The following is a 15110-nucleotide window of genomic DNA, read 5'->3' as shown; positions in this document are numbered from 1 at the left end:
CACCCGTAGATTGCTTCTGCTTTCCCACGGAAAGGTATTCAAACATGGCATCTCATAATGATCTAGTTTGAAATAAACATGTCTGTTATTATTATTAAATTTTCATTTTTATTAACTTTAACGGGGGTTTACTTTTTGAGAACTCAGAGCTTGTTTCAGGTGCATAGTGAACAACACAAACAGCTGCAAAGAATCCAAAGGCCTTTAAACCGACAAAAATAACTGGCAAAAACAAGCCTCTTTAATCGCCTCTGCGCTATTTGCAGCTTTTGCTCGCATTGGTTTTATCTATAAAAGCAGCAGCTAAGTCCTGCAAGACAAACTGATATTAACGCTAATGTCAATAATGATGAGAGACGAGCGCTATGTCGTGTGAAGTTGAAGTATGCCCCCGTGGATTCTGGGCAATTTGTCGTTCAGTCCCAGCGCAGTAATGTGAGGGGGGGGAAGGAGATCTGACAGGATTTGCTTTGTGGATGAAAAGATGCTCACTATCTCTCTCAGTCTTTCCCCTGTTCTTTATTTTTTATTTTTTTTATTGAGAGATCAAGTCGATGCGCTGGTGCACCCTGCGGCACGCTGGGCTAATGATGAAAGAGAGAACATTGCCGCTTCTATCATGTGCTGTATGTGTGCAAACGTGAATGTTTGAGCATGTGTAAATCAGCTTCGAATCCAGCTAACGTTACTAACACTTTCTTCGCTTGCTTGCGGACACGTGCAGTGTTAATCTGAGCATTGATGCTATGGTGAGAGGATAAGTGAGGACTCGGATTCTGCTGTGCTGTGGCAGAACTCTTCATACCCGTGTGGCTTTTGAGTGACATAAACACGGCTCAGTGTTGATCGATGCACAGACATCAGCACACCCCAGAGATGGATCATCTACAGCGGCTGAACACACTCCCAAGACGAGGCTGAAAGCTCTCTGCCATCATAGCGATAATACTAGATATAGTGCACTCCAGCTATCTGCCTCACACAGCATATGCATAAAACACAAGATACAACCATCTCTTTTTTTTTTTTTTTGCTCCAGCGGGCACACATACACACGCGGATCTAGGGTAAGCGAGGACGAGTAGAATAAGGGTTGAATTCCAACATCAAAGGTTATTTTTTTGGTTACTATATGCTTGTGTTTTAATGTTTTTTGGAAGGGATAGTTCACCCAAAAATGAAAATTCAGTCATTATTCATTCACCCTCATGCTGTTCCAAATCTGTACGAGTTTCTTCAGTGGAACTCAAATATATTTTGAAGAAATGTTGGTAAGAAAAGTGTTTTGGTAACTACTTACTTCCACTGTATGGACAAACTGTGATTTCTCAAAATATCTTCTCTATATTTCACAGAAGAAAAAGTAGCTAAATGATGACAAATTTCATTTGAGGGGTGAAATATCCTTTTAATTTTAGCTTGGTTGGGATGACACTGAAGGTTGAATCACATTCAACATTATTTGACAAATGGATTTAATTATTTGAAATCCATTCATTTCTATAAAAATCCAATCAACATGGAATTTTGAGTAAGATTTCCACATGCAGATTTTGTAGCAGGTTCAAGTTGATTAATTAATTTTGATGAATTTACCAACAAAAGGCTGCTTGGTTGGAAAGTGACATTCGCCTGAGCTGTGAAGCATATTCCAAAAATGTAGATTTTTGTCAGCAATACAATATAATTTCTAAATGTGACTGCACTTATTTGTATTTAGGTATGTTTCCCAACTACTTTTTCGCTTTAGTTTTAGATTTTTTTTTTTACTTTATTAAGCACCAGAAGTGTCATAAAAATGCCAAAAAATGTTTCACAAAAGAAACAATACCATCAATAGGCAATAGGTTTTCTTTCAAGTAAGTTTTATTGTGAATTTTGGAATATTGCATTAAAAAATGCTGAGAAAACAATAAGAATCGAATCAAATTTCCAAAATGTGCTTAAAATATTTATAGGCTTGCCTAAGGTAAATAAATCCCTGAATAAATTCCTAGATGCAGAACAAAAGTCTTGTTATTGAATAATTTGCTTCTAAAAGACCCCAGTGGCTAACTTCTGTTTCCTTTATTTTATGTCAGTTTATGGTTGTGTTTTTTTCAATACAATGGAAATGCCGTTTTGTTTGTTTTTGCAATATTTCATTTTCTTTTCATATAAAGTTGCAATTTTGGACCAGGGCTAATAGTAAAATATTATATTAATAATCGAACTACCCATCTAACTATCTAGACTAAGTTTTAGAAAAGAGAAATTGTATTAAGGCACTTATAAGCATGTCGGCTTGCACATATAACTCATTAATATCTTTTGTATCACAAAAGGAGATTTGTATTAATATTGTGCATGACTATGTGCAGTTTGTATTTGTCATGTAAACTGACAAGGAGAGGAAGATCACAGCTCATCATGGCTCTGCGTACAGAGATGGTGGCTTATGTAAGGTCAGGTCTGGTCTTCAAAGATCAAAGCTCAGATCATTGCTCAAAGGAGGGGGGGGGGGGGGGGGGTTGGGGGGTTCAGAGAGCACCAAAAAAAGGAAGAAAGTTCTTACTGAGATAGAAGAGAATTTACTTTATCCCCTCTGCAGGCATTTGTGGAAGGCGAGACACTCATTCTCATCTGCACACACGCACATAAACAAACCTTTCCATGTTCACACGCAAATACAGTTACAAGATAAATAAGAAAAGGCAATGAGTATTTTAAAGAGAGTATTCTTTATGAAGCAATTTTTAGCACTGACCCCTTCAAATCCCTTTCCAGGACATGATGTAATAACCAAACAAAATCTGATTGGTGGAGGAATTCTGTCTGGACTGTACAGTACAAAGGCAATAAACATCCTCAACTGATGCCCGTCACACACATTCACACTCACATTGCCTTTAGTCACAGTGCAGTTTACACAATGCCGCGTCAATCCATGTAAAACATAGTAAGCAAGCTAAAAACATATCCAAAATAGGTCATAAACAACAATAATAAAATGCTCAAAGTAAATTAATTTAAGCTGTTAAGACAAAGTGAATCAGTAATTATTTCATTCTTTTCCTTCAGCATTTGGAATGGGAGATGAGATTACATGATTATGAATGTGATGTGACATGGATGACCCTGTTCAAATATGGGTTTCACAACATGTAAGATGTAAAAGCACTTTCATTGCATGAGAAAGCAACACTAGAGTTAGTTTCCAGGCTTGAGTCTCAGACGTTATTGTTGGTGTACAGCTGCAGTTGTGGAATAAGGGTAGGCTAAGTAAAACATGTAGAGGTCTATCACAGGGACTGACCTGCTTTCACACACACACACACACACACACACACACACACACACACACACACACACACACACACACATGGATCTCTGCTCAGCTGTGATCAAGAGGGAAGAGCTGCACTTTTATCCATCGAGCCTGTCAAGTAATGCCTCACATCATGGTGCCAACAGCTACCTGGAGCTACTCTGAGCCTTAAGCTCCTGTGGGGGAGAGAGCAAGAGAAAGTTCTAGAGCACCTGCAGGATTCGGTATCCATGAAGCTGCAGCAAGAGTGTGTGTGTGTGTGTGTGTGTGTATGTGTATGTCTGTCCTGAGTGAGTCAATTATGTATTATAGCAGCCCAATGAGTGAGAGAATAGTGAGGAAACGGCTGAGTAATCTGGTAGAGAGGTACAGAGGAAAAAGAGAGACAGATACTTTGTATTGATGTGTATATATAATGCATGTGCACCACACTACACTCTCCTTCACATGCACAATCACCACATAAATAATGAAACACTTACAAAGCTTTACAGTTTGTGCAGTACAAACCTGTTTGTTTACTCACTGAGTACAGACCCTTAAATTCATTACGTCACTCATTAGCAAGCATAAATGTGAGGACTTTAAGTTTTTGCACTGAATTTAAAGGTGAAATTAAAAGGTCTAAATACCTATTGGTAGCTGAAAGCTTATCATTTAATACACTACCATTCAAACGCCTGAGGTCAATAACATTTTTAATCGTTTAATTGTTTTGGTGAAAATTTGACAAACAGTATAGGACAAGATTTTTTGCAAAATTCTAAATTACGAAAAATCTTGATCCATAGAAATGTTACATTTGGAGTACATTAGCCATGGAATCAGAGGGATGATTTATTTTTATTTGCTTTTAGACTTACAGATCAAAAGTTATTAGCAGAAACATGAGTGCAATTTGGCCTGTTGGTGGTGCTAGAGAGTTTGAGAAAGACATTCCAAATTTGGTTAATGGTTAATATTTAGACTGTCCTTTATCTTTGTGCCATTTTTCATAACTTTCCCGCAAGTGTTTGTATAGGCTGCCATAGACTCCCAGAGTGGAAGAAGATGAAGAAAATTAACAGATACAGTAGGTGCCTAAGCACAATTTTCTATATCTATTCTAAAATATCATTTATAACTGCGATTGCAAAGCTGAATTTTCAATCAGAAATCATTCCAGTATGCTGATTTGGTACTCAAGAAATAGTTCTTATTATTATCAATACTTACATATTCTCTGAGAATCTCTGATAAAAGTTCAAAACAGCAGCATTTATCTGAAATAGATTTTTCTAACATTATAAATGCCTTTAATGTCCCTTTTGATCAATACTGAATTAAAGTATGAAAATCTCACTGACTCCAAACTTGAACAATAGTGTAAATTAACATACAAGATGTATCAGATATGCATAACTTTTTAAAGGATGCTGTTTCTGAATTTTGGGCACAGATTCTGTGTAGTAAATAAATAGCAGAACCTAGAATTACTGACAGCAAATGAGAAGCACACAGATAATGCATCAGAGTGGTTGCATCACTGTAGAAAAAAGAAAACTAGGCTTTTCTCTCATGTTCTGAAAATTAAACATGCAAACAAACAGTCACACTTAATATAAAATAGCAGCTGACCAGCCCTTAACACAATATGTGACTTTAATTTCTCAGCCAAATATTGACCACCATTGACAATTCTAGCAACAATATCCAACCCTTTACTTTTGTCTATTTCACAATCAGGTCACCAGTCTAAACAGATGAAGGAAGAGGATGAAGCCTTTGGTGAGTGTTTGTTTGGCGATGGGATGACTTATCTATTGCCTAATATGATATGTACCTCCTAACCAACATGAGTCAGTGCACCAACATTATTTTACAGTTAGTTAACACACATTACCCCATCTAGTCAGCACAGTAACAGTGAGTTGTGTACAGTACAGCCCAGACTCTCACTACAGTGTCATGGTCATCAGGTACTCTTCAGTCACATTTCAGTCGTTTATCAATTACATCATAACTTTAATTGATCATCTTCAGTAATCAACTGATAGGAGCAGGAACACAGTAGCTACTGGTCTCTGTTTTTTTCTGGTTTTGTTTTTTTGCTAACTGAGAGAACATACAGAGGGATAAACAGAGAGATTAAAAAATATCTAAAAAAGGAAAATGCCAGCGGTACACTGTTGAAGTTACCTAATCAATGGTTCTGTGGACAAAAGATCATGAGACAACTATAGAATAAGAAGAAATCAGCAGTTAGACTGATGGACTGATGGGTGATTGATTGGATGGATGGTCGGACCGATGGATGGAATACTAACTGGATAGATGGAAAGCTGGAATGGCAGAATGTCAAAAGGACAGATGCAGCGATAAGGACACAGCAAAACAGGAGCAAAGGGCATAAAACACACATGATCTGAAAGCTATTTAGGTAGTATCAGAGTAATTGTGAAGATTTGCTATAAATAAATGAAAAGATGGACAGAAGGATGGATGAAAGGATATTAGACTTGTTTCTTGTTTTTTCTTCACAGGCACTAATGTTTTCACAGTCATATAGGAGGAATCAAAATTCAAAAATGTCTCCAGAGTCTAGAAGTGCTACAAAGCTAAAACATTTAAAACTATATCTACCACTTCCTCCAAGTATATTAAACTTAACTCATTATATATACCTGTCTGTATATATATATATGTATATATTTATTTGTACATATATATTTTGTATAGATAAATGATCTGATGGAAATGAAAACTGAATGCAATGGGCAATAAAAGATCTAAGTCAATTCACAGTATAACATGATACATTATCAAAAACATAGTATATAGAGATAATATTTATTTTTGTTCTCAAGAAAAAAGCTATATGAGAATTCTAAGTCCATTCTGTACATGCAGTCACAGAATACTGTGTTAACGCCTTCTGACTCAGTAAGGGTCAATGACAGATCAAGTGTACTCATGGCACACTATATTAATTCAATCATTCTACATCCATCTCCCTGCCCCCCGCCGCGCTTCCATGCCGGGTGTGGTGGCCTTTCTGCTGACGCACCCATATTCCCGGCATTGGAAGAAACGCTGACCGAGGGGATTAAGCGGCTGTGTGTGATTCGGTTTACACAACACGCAATTCAATACCTGAGCTTGTTATTTCTTGACTCGTGTGATGACACATGGGTCTTTAAAAAGTGGAAAAGCCCTAAATTTCACTGCAAATGATGGCGAACCTTCCCCAGGTGGTCTTGTTTAAATGAACAAGATAAGAAAGGGAGACAAACATCACTTATTTCCACATGAACAGGTGTATCAAATAAAGGGCAATTGAATCTGTTGATCTGTGACGACATGTACAAGCCCTCTATGCCCCCCATAATAAAAGTTTAATTGTCACTTCTTGTTATGTATAACTGCATCCAGAATGCTACAAAATCTACCGCATGTCTACTTTTTGCTAAATCATTTCAAAGCTACATTCAACTACAACATGGGCAAATAAGCGGTGCCTGACGTCAAATAGGTATTCAGAAACTGAATCTCTGTATGACTGACATCAATTCTTTCGCCAAAATAAATGATGGAGGATGCTTTTGGCTCAAAATTGATCAGTACTGTGTTTGTCCTTGACTCCTCATTATCATATGTTAACAGTGGCACTGACGAGGGTCAGCAAATTGTGCTTTATTACATGCAACTCTGCATTGGAAGTAGGCTTCACTTGAAAATGCACAATCAGTGACAATGACAGCCTCAGCTCTTCTAAACAATGCCCTTTACCATCCCAGAAACAATGTAAGCTGTCTGTTCCAGTTCTAACATGTGATGATGATTAAGGAACAAAACAACAGGCACAATCCACTCATGGTCCACCATTTGTAATCGCTAACGTACAGTTTTTAATATTATGTAGCCATCTAGTGCCAATCATAAATATTGCAACCCATCATCGTTTGATGAAAGACAAGTATTGCTTGTATGCAAAGAAAGGACCATTGTATTGGGCAGTGCCGTGGATCTAGTTGTGACAATTTGAATATTCTGCTATCAAAACAAATAAATAACTTTGTAAAAATTGCCCCTCGCATCTATAATTCCACTATTTAACATCAGACACAGCTGGTTTACCCTTTTGTTAAAATACGACCACAGTGAGAGCAATAAACAGCATTAAAAGAAAAGAAAACCTGAAGGGAAAAAAATTATACAGGAAAAATTGCTACATTTTTGTTTGTGTTCTTATTGTTTTTCTTTTGTCACTTTAGAACACAATGTCATCTATATTTGATGTCAAAGTGACAACATGGCATTGGAGTTTTGATAGGACAACCAAAGTTCTGATGAGTGAAATGGCTCCATGTAAGTTCTGATTAGGTTGGAATCAGAAATACATAAAGAGTGACAGTTTACTCTTGTTTACTTTGAGGTCAAATTTCAATTAATAATTTTCCAGCATGGCCTTGAAAGAGGAAGCCAAAGGGTGATGGCATAACATCAATGTTGCAAGTGTTAAAAAAAAGGACATATCTGTATTTATGTGCATCAGGTTGCCATGGAGACACCCACTTCAGTGGGTTGTCGCTGATCATCTGAGCCTTTCCAAGACTGCATTCAGATTGAATATAGATTAATTCTAAGTCATCTGTAAATTAACTGAATAGTCAGTTTGAGCCACTGCAGTATTTGATGTCTGTCGTCACATGTCATATGTGCAGGATGCAAAAATGTCTTTTCCTTGTTTGAAGGAGTGTATATGTGTAAACATGACATCATTACTCACAGAAAAATTCCAGACAATTGCTATCCACTGTTCTCATTGGAGGAGAGTAGCACGGAGGACATCGTAATACTCAACTCAGACCGAAGATGGAGCACGGCTGGAGTATCCATTGTGACCGTGGCGGAATTTGTTGAGCCATTCCCTGCTTTGACCGTTGTTTCTTTGCTGCTCTGGTCACTGTCGTGGATGTTTTCCTCATCTTGGTGTGGCACATGTATGTGCATCACACTCCAGCTGCGCTTCACAGTAGAGCTCACACATACGCGCAGCAGTGAAGCCCTGTGTCATACTTCACTTTCTAGGCTGGAGAAATGGGCAGAACCACGACGTGAGCACAAGCTCTTGGCTTTGAGTGGCAGGTGTGGTGAGTAGAATCGCCTTGGCTGGGGCACAGACCGAAGTCTCTGGTACTGAAGTTTAGCGCTGGCTGCCTGGGAGGAGCAGGAAGCACCCCCGGGGGAGAGCACAGGTGGAGGGGACATGGATGCAGAGGATGGAGGTGGAGGAATGGGCATGGGTAGGGAGTTGGGAGCAGAAGGTACAGGTAACGTGGGCAGGAGTGGCTGAGGTGGGGAGGGTGATGGCTGGGGTATGTGTTCAGAGAGCTGGGCTTGGTGGGAGCTAAGGTTGGACTGGCTTCCAGATTTGGATTTGTCAGATTTAGGGGGTGGTTTAGGCCGAGAGCTTCCACTGAAGCTGTGGCAGTGGGGAAGCAGATCTTCCTGGCTGTGAGACTGAGTGCTGCTGTGTTTGTGATGTGTGTGGGGCCTACCATGCCTATACTGTGTACATGTACATGATGCAGCATCTTGCTTTCTATGCCGAGACCTCTGACCTTTGCTCTTTGACCCACTACGGCTTCGCTTCTCATCCTTAATCTGTAGTTTGTCAACTGACCAGTAGCGTCGTGGTGGTGGCAGGGAAGTGGGAGGGGGTGGCCACTGTGAACCTAGCCCTCCACTGCCTCCTCCAGATCCCCATCCAATCCCTGGACCTGAACCCCAAAAATCACCTGCCAATCCCCATCCTTCTGCCCGACCCAAAATAGAGTCATCTCTGCTGTTGACACTTCCACCTTTCTCTCGAGCAGGGTACGTTCCAAAAAACCACCCCCCACCCCCAATTCCACTAGCTCCACCTGCTCCAGTTCCTTCCCAGTATCTCTCAAAAAGGCCAAACTCTCCTGTGGACCCCTCATCAGAAAAGCTTTCTTCTGCTCTGATTCTATCCCGTTCAGACTCTGACACTGCCCCTCTCCCTGCCCGCCGCGTTCTCTCTTCTATTCTCTCTCTTTCTCGTTCTCTCGCTCTCTCCTCTTCTTTCCCTTCTTCCTCCTCATCCTCAGAGTCCCACTCATGGAAGGACAAGCCTTCTCTTGTGTTAACTCGCCCCCTTTCATAGCGGAGAAGCAGTGGCCTGCGTTCTCCTACTCTCCCTTCTTCCTCTCTCTCTAACCCACTACTCCTCCGTCTCTTGGACAAGGAGAGTAGTGTATGTAAAGAGGAGGGAGGGGAGGGTCCAGAGGCCTCCGTGCCACCTGCTTCGCCTCCACTGACCCAGAATTTAACTGAAGAGGGGAGTTTGTTGAGGTTGGCATAGCGTTTACTGGACGGTTGGTGTCGTGAATGGGAGCTTTTGGGTCTTCTCTCTCGGCCTCTACCTCCCCCACTCTCATCCTCTCGTTCGTCCCTGTCATCCTCACCTCCATCTCTCCTCCCTCTTTCTCTCTCTCCCTCCCAAGCTGAAAGGCCGCCTTTGTCTGCAAATGCACTCCGATATTGAGTGGAAAATGACGAGTACTCTCCCTCTCTATCCCCATCCCCCTCTCCATCTCTCTCTGCCTCAACATCACCCTCTTCTGGCTCTGACCGCTTGCCGGATGACACCTTCTTCTTTTTTGTTTTCATTGCTTTCTTTTTCTTCTTTTTCACCTTACGACGCTTTCTTTCTCTTTCTCTTTCTCTTTCACGCTCCTCCTTCTTTTTTCGTTTTTTGTTTTTCTTCTTCTTTTTCTTTTTCTCCTTTTCCCTCTCTTTCCTTCGTTTCCTCTCTCTTTTCCTTTCTGTAGCTCCCTGGTCTCCGCCACTTCTTTCCCTGTCCCTCTCTCTCTCCGCCCATCCTGCCCACCATTCCTGGAGCTGTCCTAGTTGACTACCACCCCTTTCTCTCTCTCTGTCCTTTTTATGCTCCCTATCTCCAAAGAAACCACGTGGTTTGCGTGGGGGTATAGGAGGGGGAAGTCCATGAGTGAGAGATCTAGGGGAAAGTATGGACCGCTCTCGGTCCCTGGTTCTGTTGTGGCCCTGCAGAAGACTAGACTCTTCGGTCAGCTCATCCAAATCCTCCTCATCCTCTTCCTCAGCCTCTCTGTCTCGGGTGCTACGAGATGAAGCTGTGGAAGTAGATGAAGGAGAGGTGGAGCGTGAGGATGTGGCTGAGGATGTGGTTGAGGAGCTGGTGGTAGATGAGGAGGATGATGTGGAGGTGTAGGGGAGTGAGGGAGAGGGGGATGGAGGAGTGTAGCTTGGGGAAAGTGTGACCGGGATGGGGAGAGGAGGAGAGGGTCTCGGTCTTCGACTTCCTTCCCTTCCTCCACCTCTCCGGCCCAGTGGCAGGATGTTCTCGTACAATGGGCCAACAGGTTCTTTGGGTTTTTTTGGTCGCCGTTTTCTCCAGAAGGATGAAGGGAGAGGGGGAGAGGGGTGCTGCAGCGGGGGGTTAGGTGTCAGCGGGGCTGGGGTCTGGCTTTTAGGAGGAAGCCTGGGAGTCCCCAGAGATTTAACCCCTCTACCCTGACCCCCTCCACCAGTACCCACTCCCACCTTCTTCCCCATGCCATGGTCCATGCCCTTCTCCTGGTAGAAAACCACACTAGTTGGTGGGGGTTGTTGGTGGGCTCTGGGGACTGTTTTGGGAGTTTGAGAGCCTGTCTGTTGGTCCACACATGGCCCAAGACCCTCTGGATCAATAGGTCCATAGTAGCGCTTATATCCATCTAGACCACTACCTCCACCTCCACCACCTGCCCAGGTAGGTGCCACCTTTTGAGGCAGGGGTCCTGTTTCTCCAATTGTTCCTCTCACACCCATGGAGGTTGTGGCACTAGCAGTTTTGGGAAGTCTCCAGCGGTCCACAACCGCTAACCTGCGATCTGGCCGGGGTAAGAAAGTAGTGCATGGTAGTGGTGCTCCTACAAGTTGAGTATTTGAGGGACCCAAAGCCGCTCCAGAATGAACAATTGTGGGAGGGGAGCCAGGAAGAGGTGTTTTGTAAGACTGAGGAGGTTGAGGCTGTTGTGGTTGCTGCTGTTGCTGCACCATGGCAATGGCTGGAGTGGATACAGCTGAAGTGACCACATGTGAGGAAGAAGTAGGAACCATGGCAGTATGATGGTGGCCAGGAACTGTGACTTTAACCCCACCTTTTGCAGTTTCATCTTCAAAACTGCAGCAGCTATACATTCCCTAAAAGTACAAACAACAAAGATATAATAGTGAAATAAGTCATATTCTGATGATATGGGCAAATCAGTGTCAATTACATAAGCATCATTCTCATCTCATCTGTAATACCACAGGCAAAGTCCATGTCACAGTCCTTCTCAATTTAACCAAACACTCCCAAATAAATTTCTAGTCACTAACAATCAGTCACTCTCTCACGTCACACTTTTTCTCACCCTGCTGAAGGCGAGTAGGAAGTCCAGTTTGCCAGATTGGCCCATTTTGCTCATGCAGTGCCGTAGCCTCCAGTAAACCAGGTGTTCCCAGGCGAAGACCAGCAGACTTAGGCCCATGGCCACCAGTAGCATGTAGAAGACACCAGCCATATTGTCTATGTCTAGTTTGGAGCTCATCACCTCAATTTTATCATTATGACAGATCCCTGAGAGCCAGAGACGCTCTAGCATCTCAATCTCATCTGAGTGGAAAGGGAAGAGAAAAGACAAAGCATCAGCATTACTCGCTTTCTCTGTTAATATGTGATACAACTACTTGGCACAGATGCTTCAATAAAACATGTATGAATGCAGTATGGCAGTGACTTGCCTCTACCACATGCCTGATGTAGCAGGAAACAGATGCTAATACTAAACATGTGTAAACCTATAGTATGTCAGGTGCTATTTTGAGATTTTAAGGGTATTATATTGAAAACATTTCAGATCAGATGTCAGGTCCCAGTGGGTAAAAGAAACATGACTGTGAAGGTCTGTTTAGAAGCCGATCAAAAGGAGCAGACTGTTAATCCTGAAAGAGTGAATGGAAGAGGAAGAGAGCAAGAGGCCTATAGGCTAGCAAAGGCTAGGTCCTGTGTAATGGTCTACCCATATCGTCTTTTCCTCAGAGGGTAAATGAGAAGACAAAAAAGGAAGAAGAACAAAGTTCTTTGTCTTTTCAATGCTGCATTGTATCATGGGAAATGAATGTGGAGAAATAAGTAAAAGGCTGGTGGAAAAGAAGAAGAGAGTGACTTTGTCATTATGACAAATAGCAGAAGCACCTATTCTATTCAGAGAGGGGGAAGTTAACAAAAAGTGGGATGAAGACAGATGGCAACAGGGGGAAACAACAGTATATGTTTATTGTTTATGTTGGTCTCAGTGTGTGCATGAGGGTGTGAAAGATGAAACAGAAAAGGGAATATTAAATAAGACAGAAGGAGCAACAGAGTGACAGGCAGACGGCGGAAAAACAAGAGGACAGACAAGGAGACAGAACGGTGAAAGGGTCAGATCATAATCATTTAATTGTGCCGGAAGATAGTCAGGCCTGCTGCAAACTCGAGAGACAATCAGAATCTCACCTTCTATCTACAGAAAGACGGGCTTGTGAATTACCCCAAACCTTACTAGATAGGGGCATGTACTGCAGCATTTACTGCTTTGATGAGGACTGGACAACAGCACCACGTTATCTACGCTTGGGCCATCTCAAAACAGTGCTGTGTAACATTATAAAAGCACATCATCACCCATCACACTAGAAATGACAGTTGCGTTGTTCTCACAAAGGTTGAAATATGGCGTCTGTCTTTTATGCTATCAAAACAAACTATCCAGCAAGCGCAACCTGCCGGCATTAATCACAATGTAGATGAGATGCCGCAGACACATCACATAAAGCATTTCACAAAAGAAAATGCAGTCAAGCAGGACGAAGAAGCGCAGGCTGAATTCCACATGGGACTTGAACAGATAACAGAACAAGCCCGGATCGGATCCGAGCACTGCCTCACTCTGTTGACACTGTCCATTCACCTCCTTCTGACTCCTGCCAGTGGCTCTGGCAAACCACTTCACTGACCACAGCCAAACTCAGCAGGTGTGTCATGCTGGAAACATACATATACACAGAGCTACAGTATATGCTAACACACAGACAAGATTCACACACTTGCACAGCTTTACAAATACACACCCACACATATAGTACAAATTCTAACACACGTACACATATTTTCACACCTTTGCTCTTGCCATAGCAGCTTCTGTTTGGCAACGGAGCTCAGGGCTGGCATGGTTAAGTGGGCACATTTGAACAGTTAATGCTTTAGCAAGGTCTTTAAGCTCAGGCAGACAGCCAGTCTGTGCCATCTGTGTGACTTCCAACACCGTTCCATGCACAGCCCCCTCTGATCCTGCCCTGACCCAAACCACTATCACGCTAAAGCAAACACTGCACTTGGATCAGCATTAAAGGTCAACACTTTTATAAACAGATTGGAAGTGCCACAGCATCTCTGACCACTTCAATAAGTCCTCTGAATTGTTAGTAGGTGAAAGGACTTCTATTCGAGACGACCACTGCAAAGAAAGCTGCTGGCCCGGAGATAAAATAAAAGAGGCTTTTAGCAGGTAAGAAATTATTTTGCATGGCACTGACCAATAAGGTTACCTGCAGTGTTTAAAAGACATGAAAAGGCTGTAGATGGACAAGTGGTTTCCTGTGGCTCTATGGAAACATAAAAGTAAAACTGTAGTTGTTGGTTGTACAACGACTACTATATTTGCAATCTATTGCCCACTCAAACAAAAACACTGACATGGTCTTTCATGATTTTCCAATGAAACAACCTAAAAAAAGAGAGTGATTACATGTTGTGCTGCCAATTATAGACCATTTTGAGGCATGTAAATTATAAATAATCTAGTGCAATGGTCCTATCACATTTCTGGTTTAACATTTTTGTTTTTCATATTTTCTGTGAATCCAAAAAGGTCCACTTTTTGATAATAACATGTTATGATAGCTGTGCTATCATACGTTAACGTTAACGTTAGTTACAACTGAATTGCCTCCAGTTAACGTTTTAAAATAGTTTCATGACAAGCAGGGTCAATGGCATCAATGCATTGAAATGGTCTATAATAGCAGAAATCTGTTAAATGAGACTAAAATATTTTGATAATAGTAGCTCATTATCCCCCCAAAACTGCTTTTTAACACTTTAAAGGTAAAACAAGGACAGAATTCCGAAAATAACATCAGATAAATCACCCACGCCTCAACAAACAACAACCAGATGAATAATTAAAAAAAAGTCATGTTCTTTTCACATGTAAAGCATCTCAGCTGTTAAACAGTGGTGTTAGCTAATCGAACCTGGCACCAGTGTGATGATCTCACTGTGGAAACCTGGCGTACACACACATTCTTTCAGTCTCTCTCTCTCTCTGACACACCAACAGCCAAAGAGGATTTAAACAGCAATCAAATAAACCATCCAGTTGAAACAAAACACTGTTAGATAGCTAGTGTGTATATGCATTTGTGTTTGTGTATGTGTGTGTTGGGAGAAGGCAAGGAGGAGGGTGTATAAATGACAATTAAAGAATTAGTACTTGGACAAGCGCATATGAATCAGATGCGTTCCACGCTGACATCGCAAATCCGTAACAGCTAATCCTCTAAGGAGTGTGAGAATGGACAGTCACTCAATACACACATCTTACTCATAGCACACAATAGCTCGGTTCCAAAACCTAGTGAGCTGCTGCCTACACAGGCAACTGCCTTCAAAGACAACATCCCA

The 15110-nt window shown here is 41.8% G+C and overlaps 1 protein-coding gene across 2 annotated transcripts in view; it reads right to left on the bottom strand.

The window, feature by feature from the left end:
* Positions 1 to 4930: 4930 nt before the first annotated feature.
* Positions 4931 to 15110, bottom strand: part of LOC132158248 (glutamate receptor ionotropic, NMDA 2D) — a 79276-nt gene continuing 69096 nt past the window's right edge. The window contains exons 14-16 of one of the 2 annotated variants that reach the window (XR_009437676.1): positions 11755 to 11996; positions 6009 to 11539; positions 4931 to 5970 (exon numbers count right to left, since the gene is read on the bottom strand). Coding sequence is in view for 1 of the 2 variants with exons in the window: in XM_059567579.1 (XP_059423562.1) it covers positions 8360 to 11539; positions 11755 to 11996 (3422 nt within the window). In the remaining variant the exon portion in view is untranslated. Of the gene's footprint in view, positions 11540 to 11754; positions 11997 to 15110 lie in introns of both variants that reach the window. The other variant, XM_059567579.1, reaches the window with a different exon arrangement.

The sequence above is a fragment of the Carassius carassius genome, chromosome 15 (assembly GCF_963082965.1).
Source record: "Carassius carassius chromosome 15, fCarCar2.1, whole genome shotgun sequence".
NCBI classification, from domain to species: domain Eukaryota; kingdom Metazoa; phylum Chordata; class Actinopteri; order Cypriniformes; family Cyprinidae; genus Carassius; species Carassius carassius.
The sequence above is the reverse complement of the archived record's forward strand: the minus strand, read 5'-3'. Positions and strand labels throughout refer to the sequence as shown.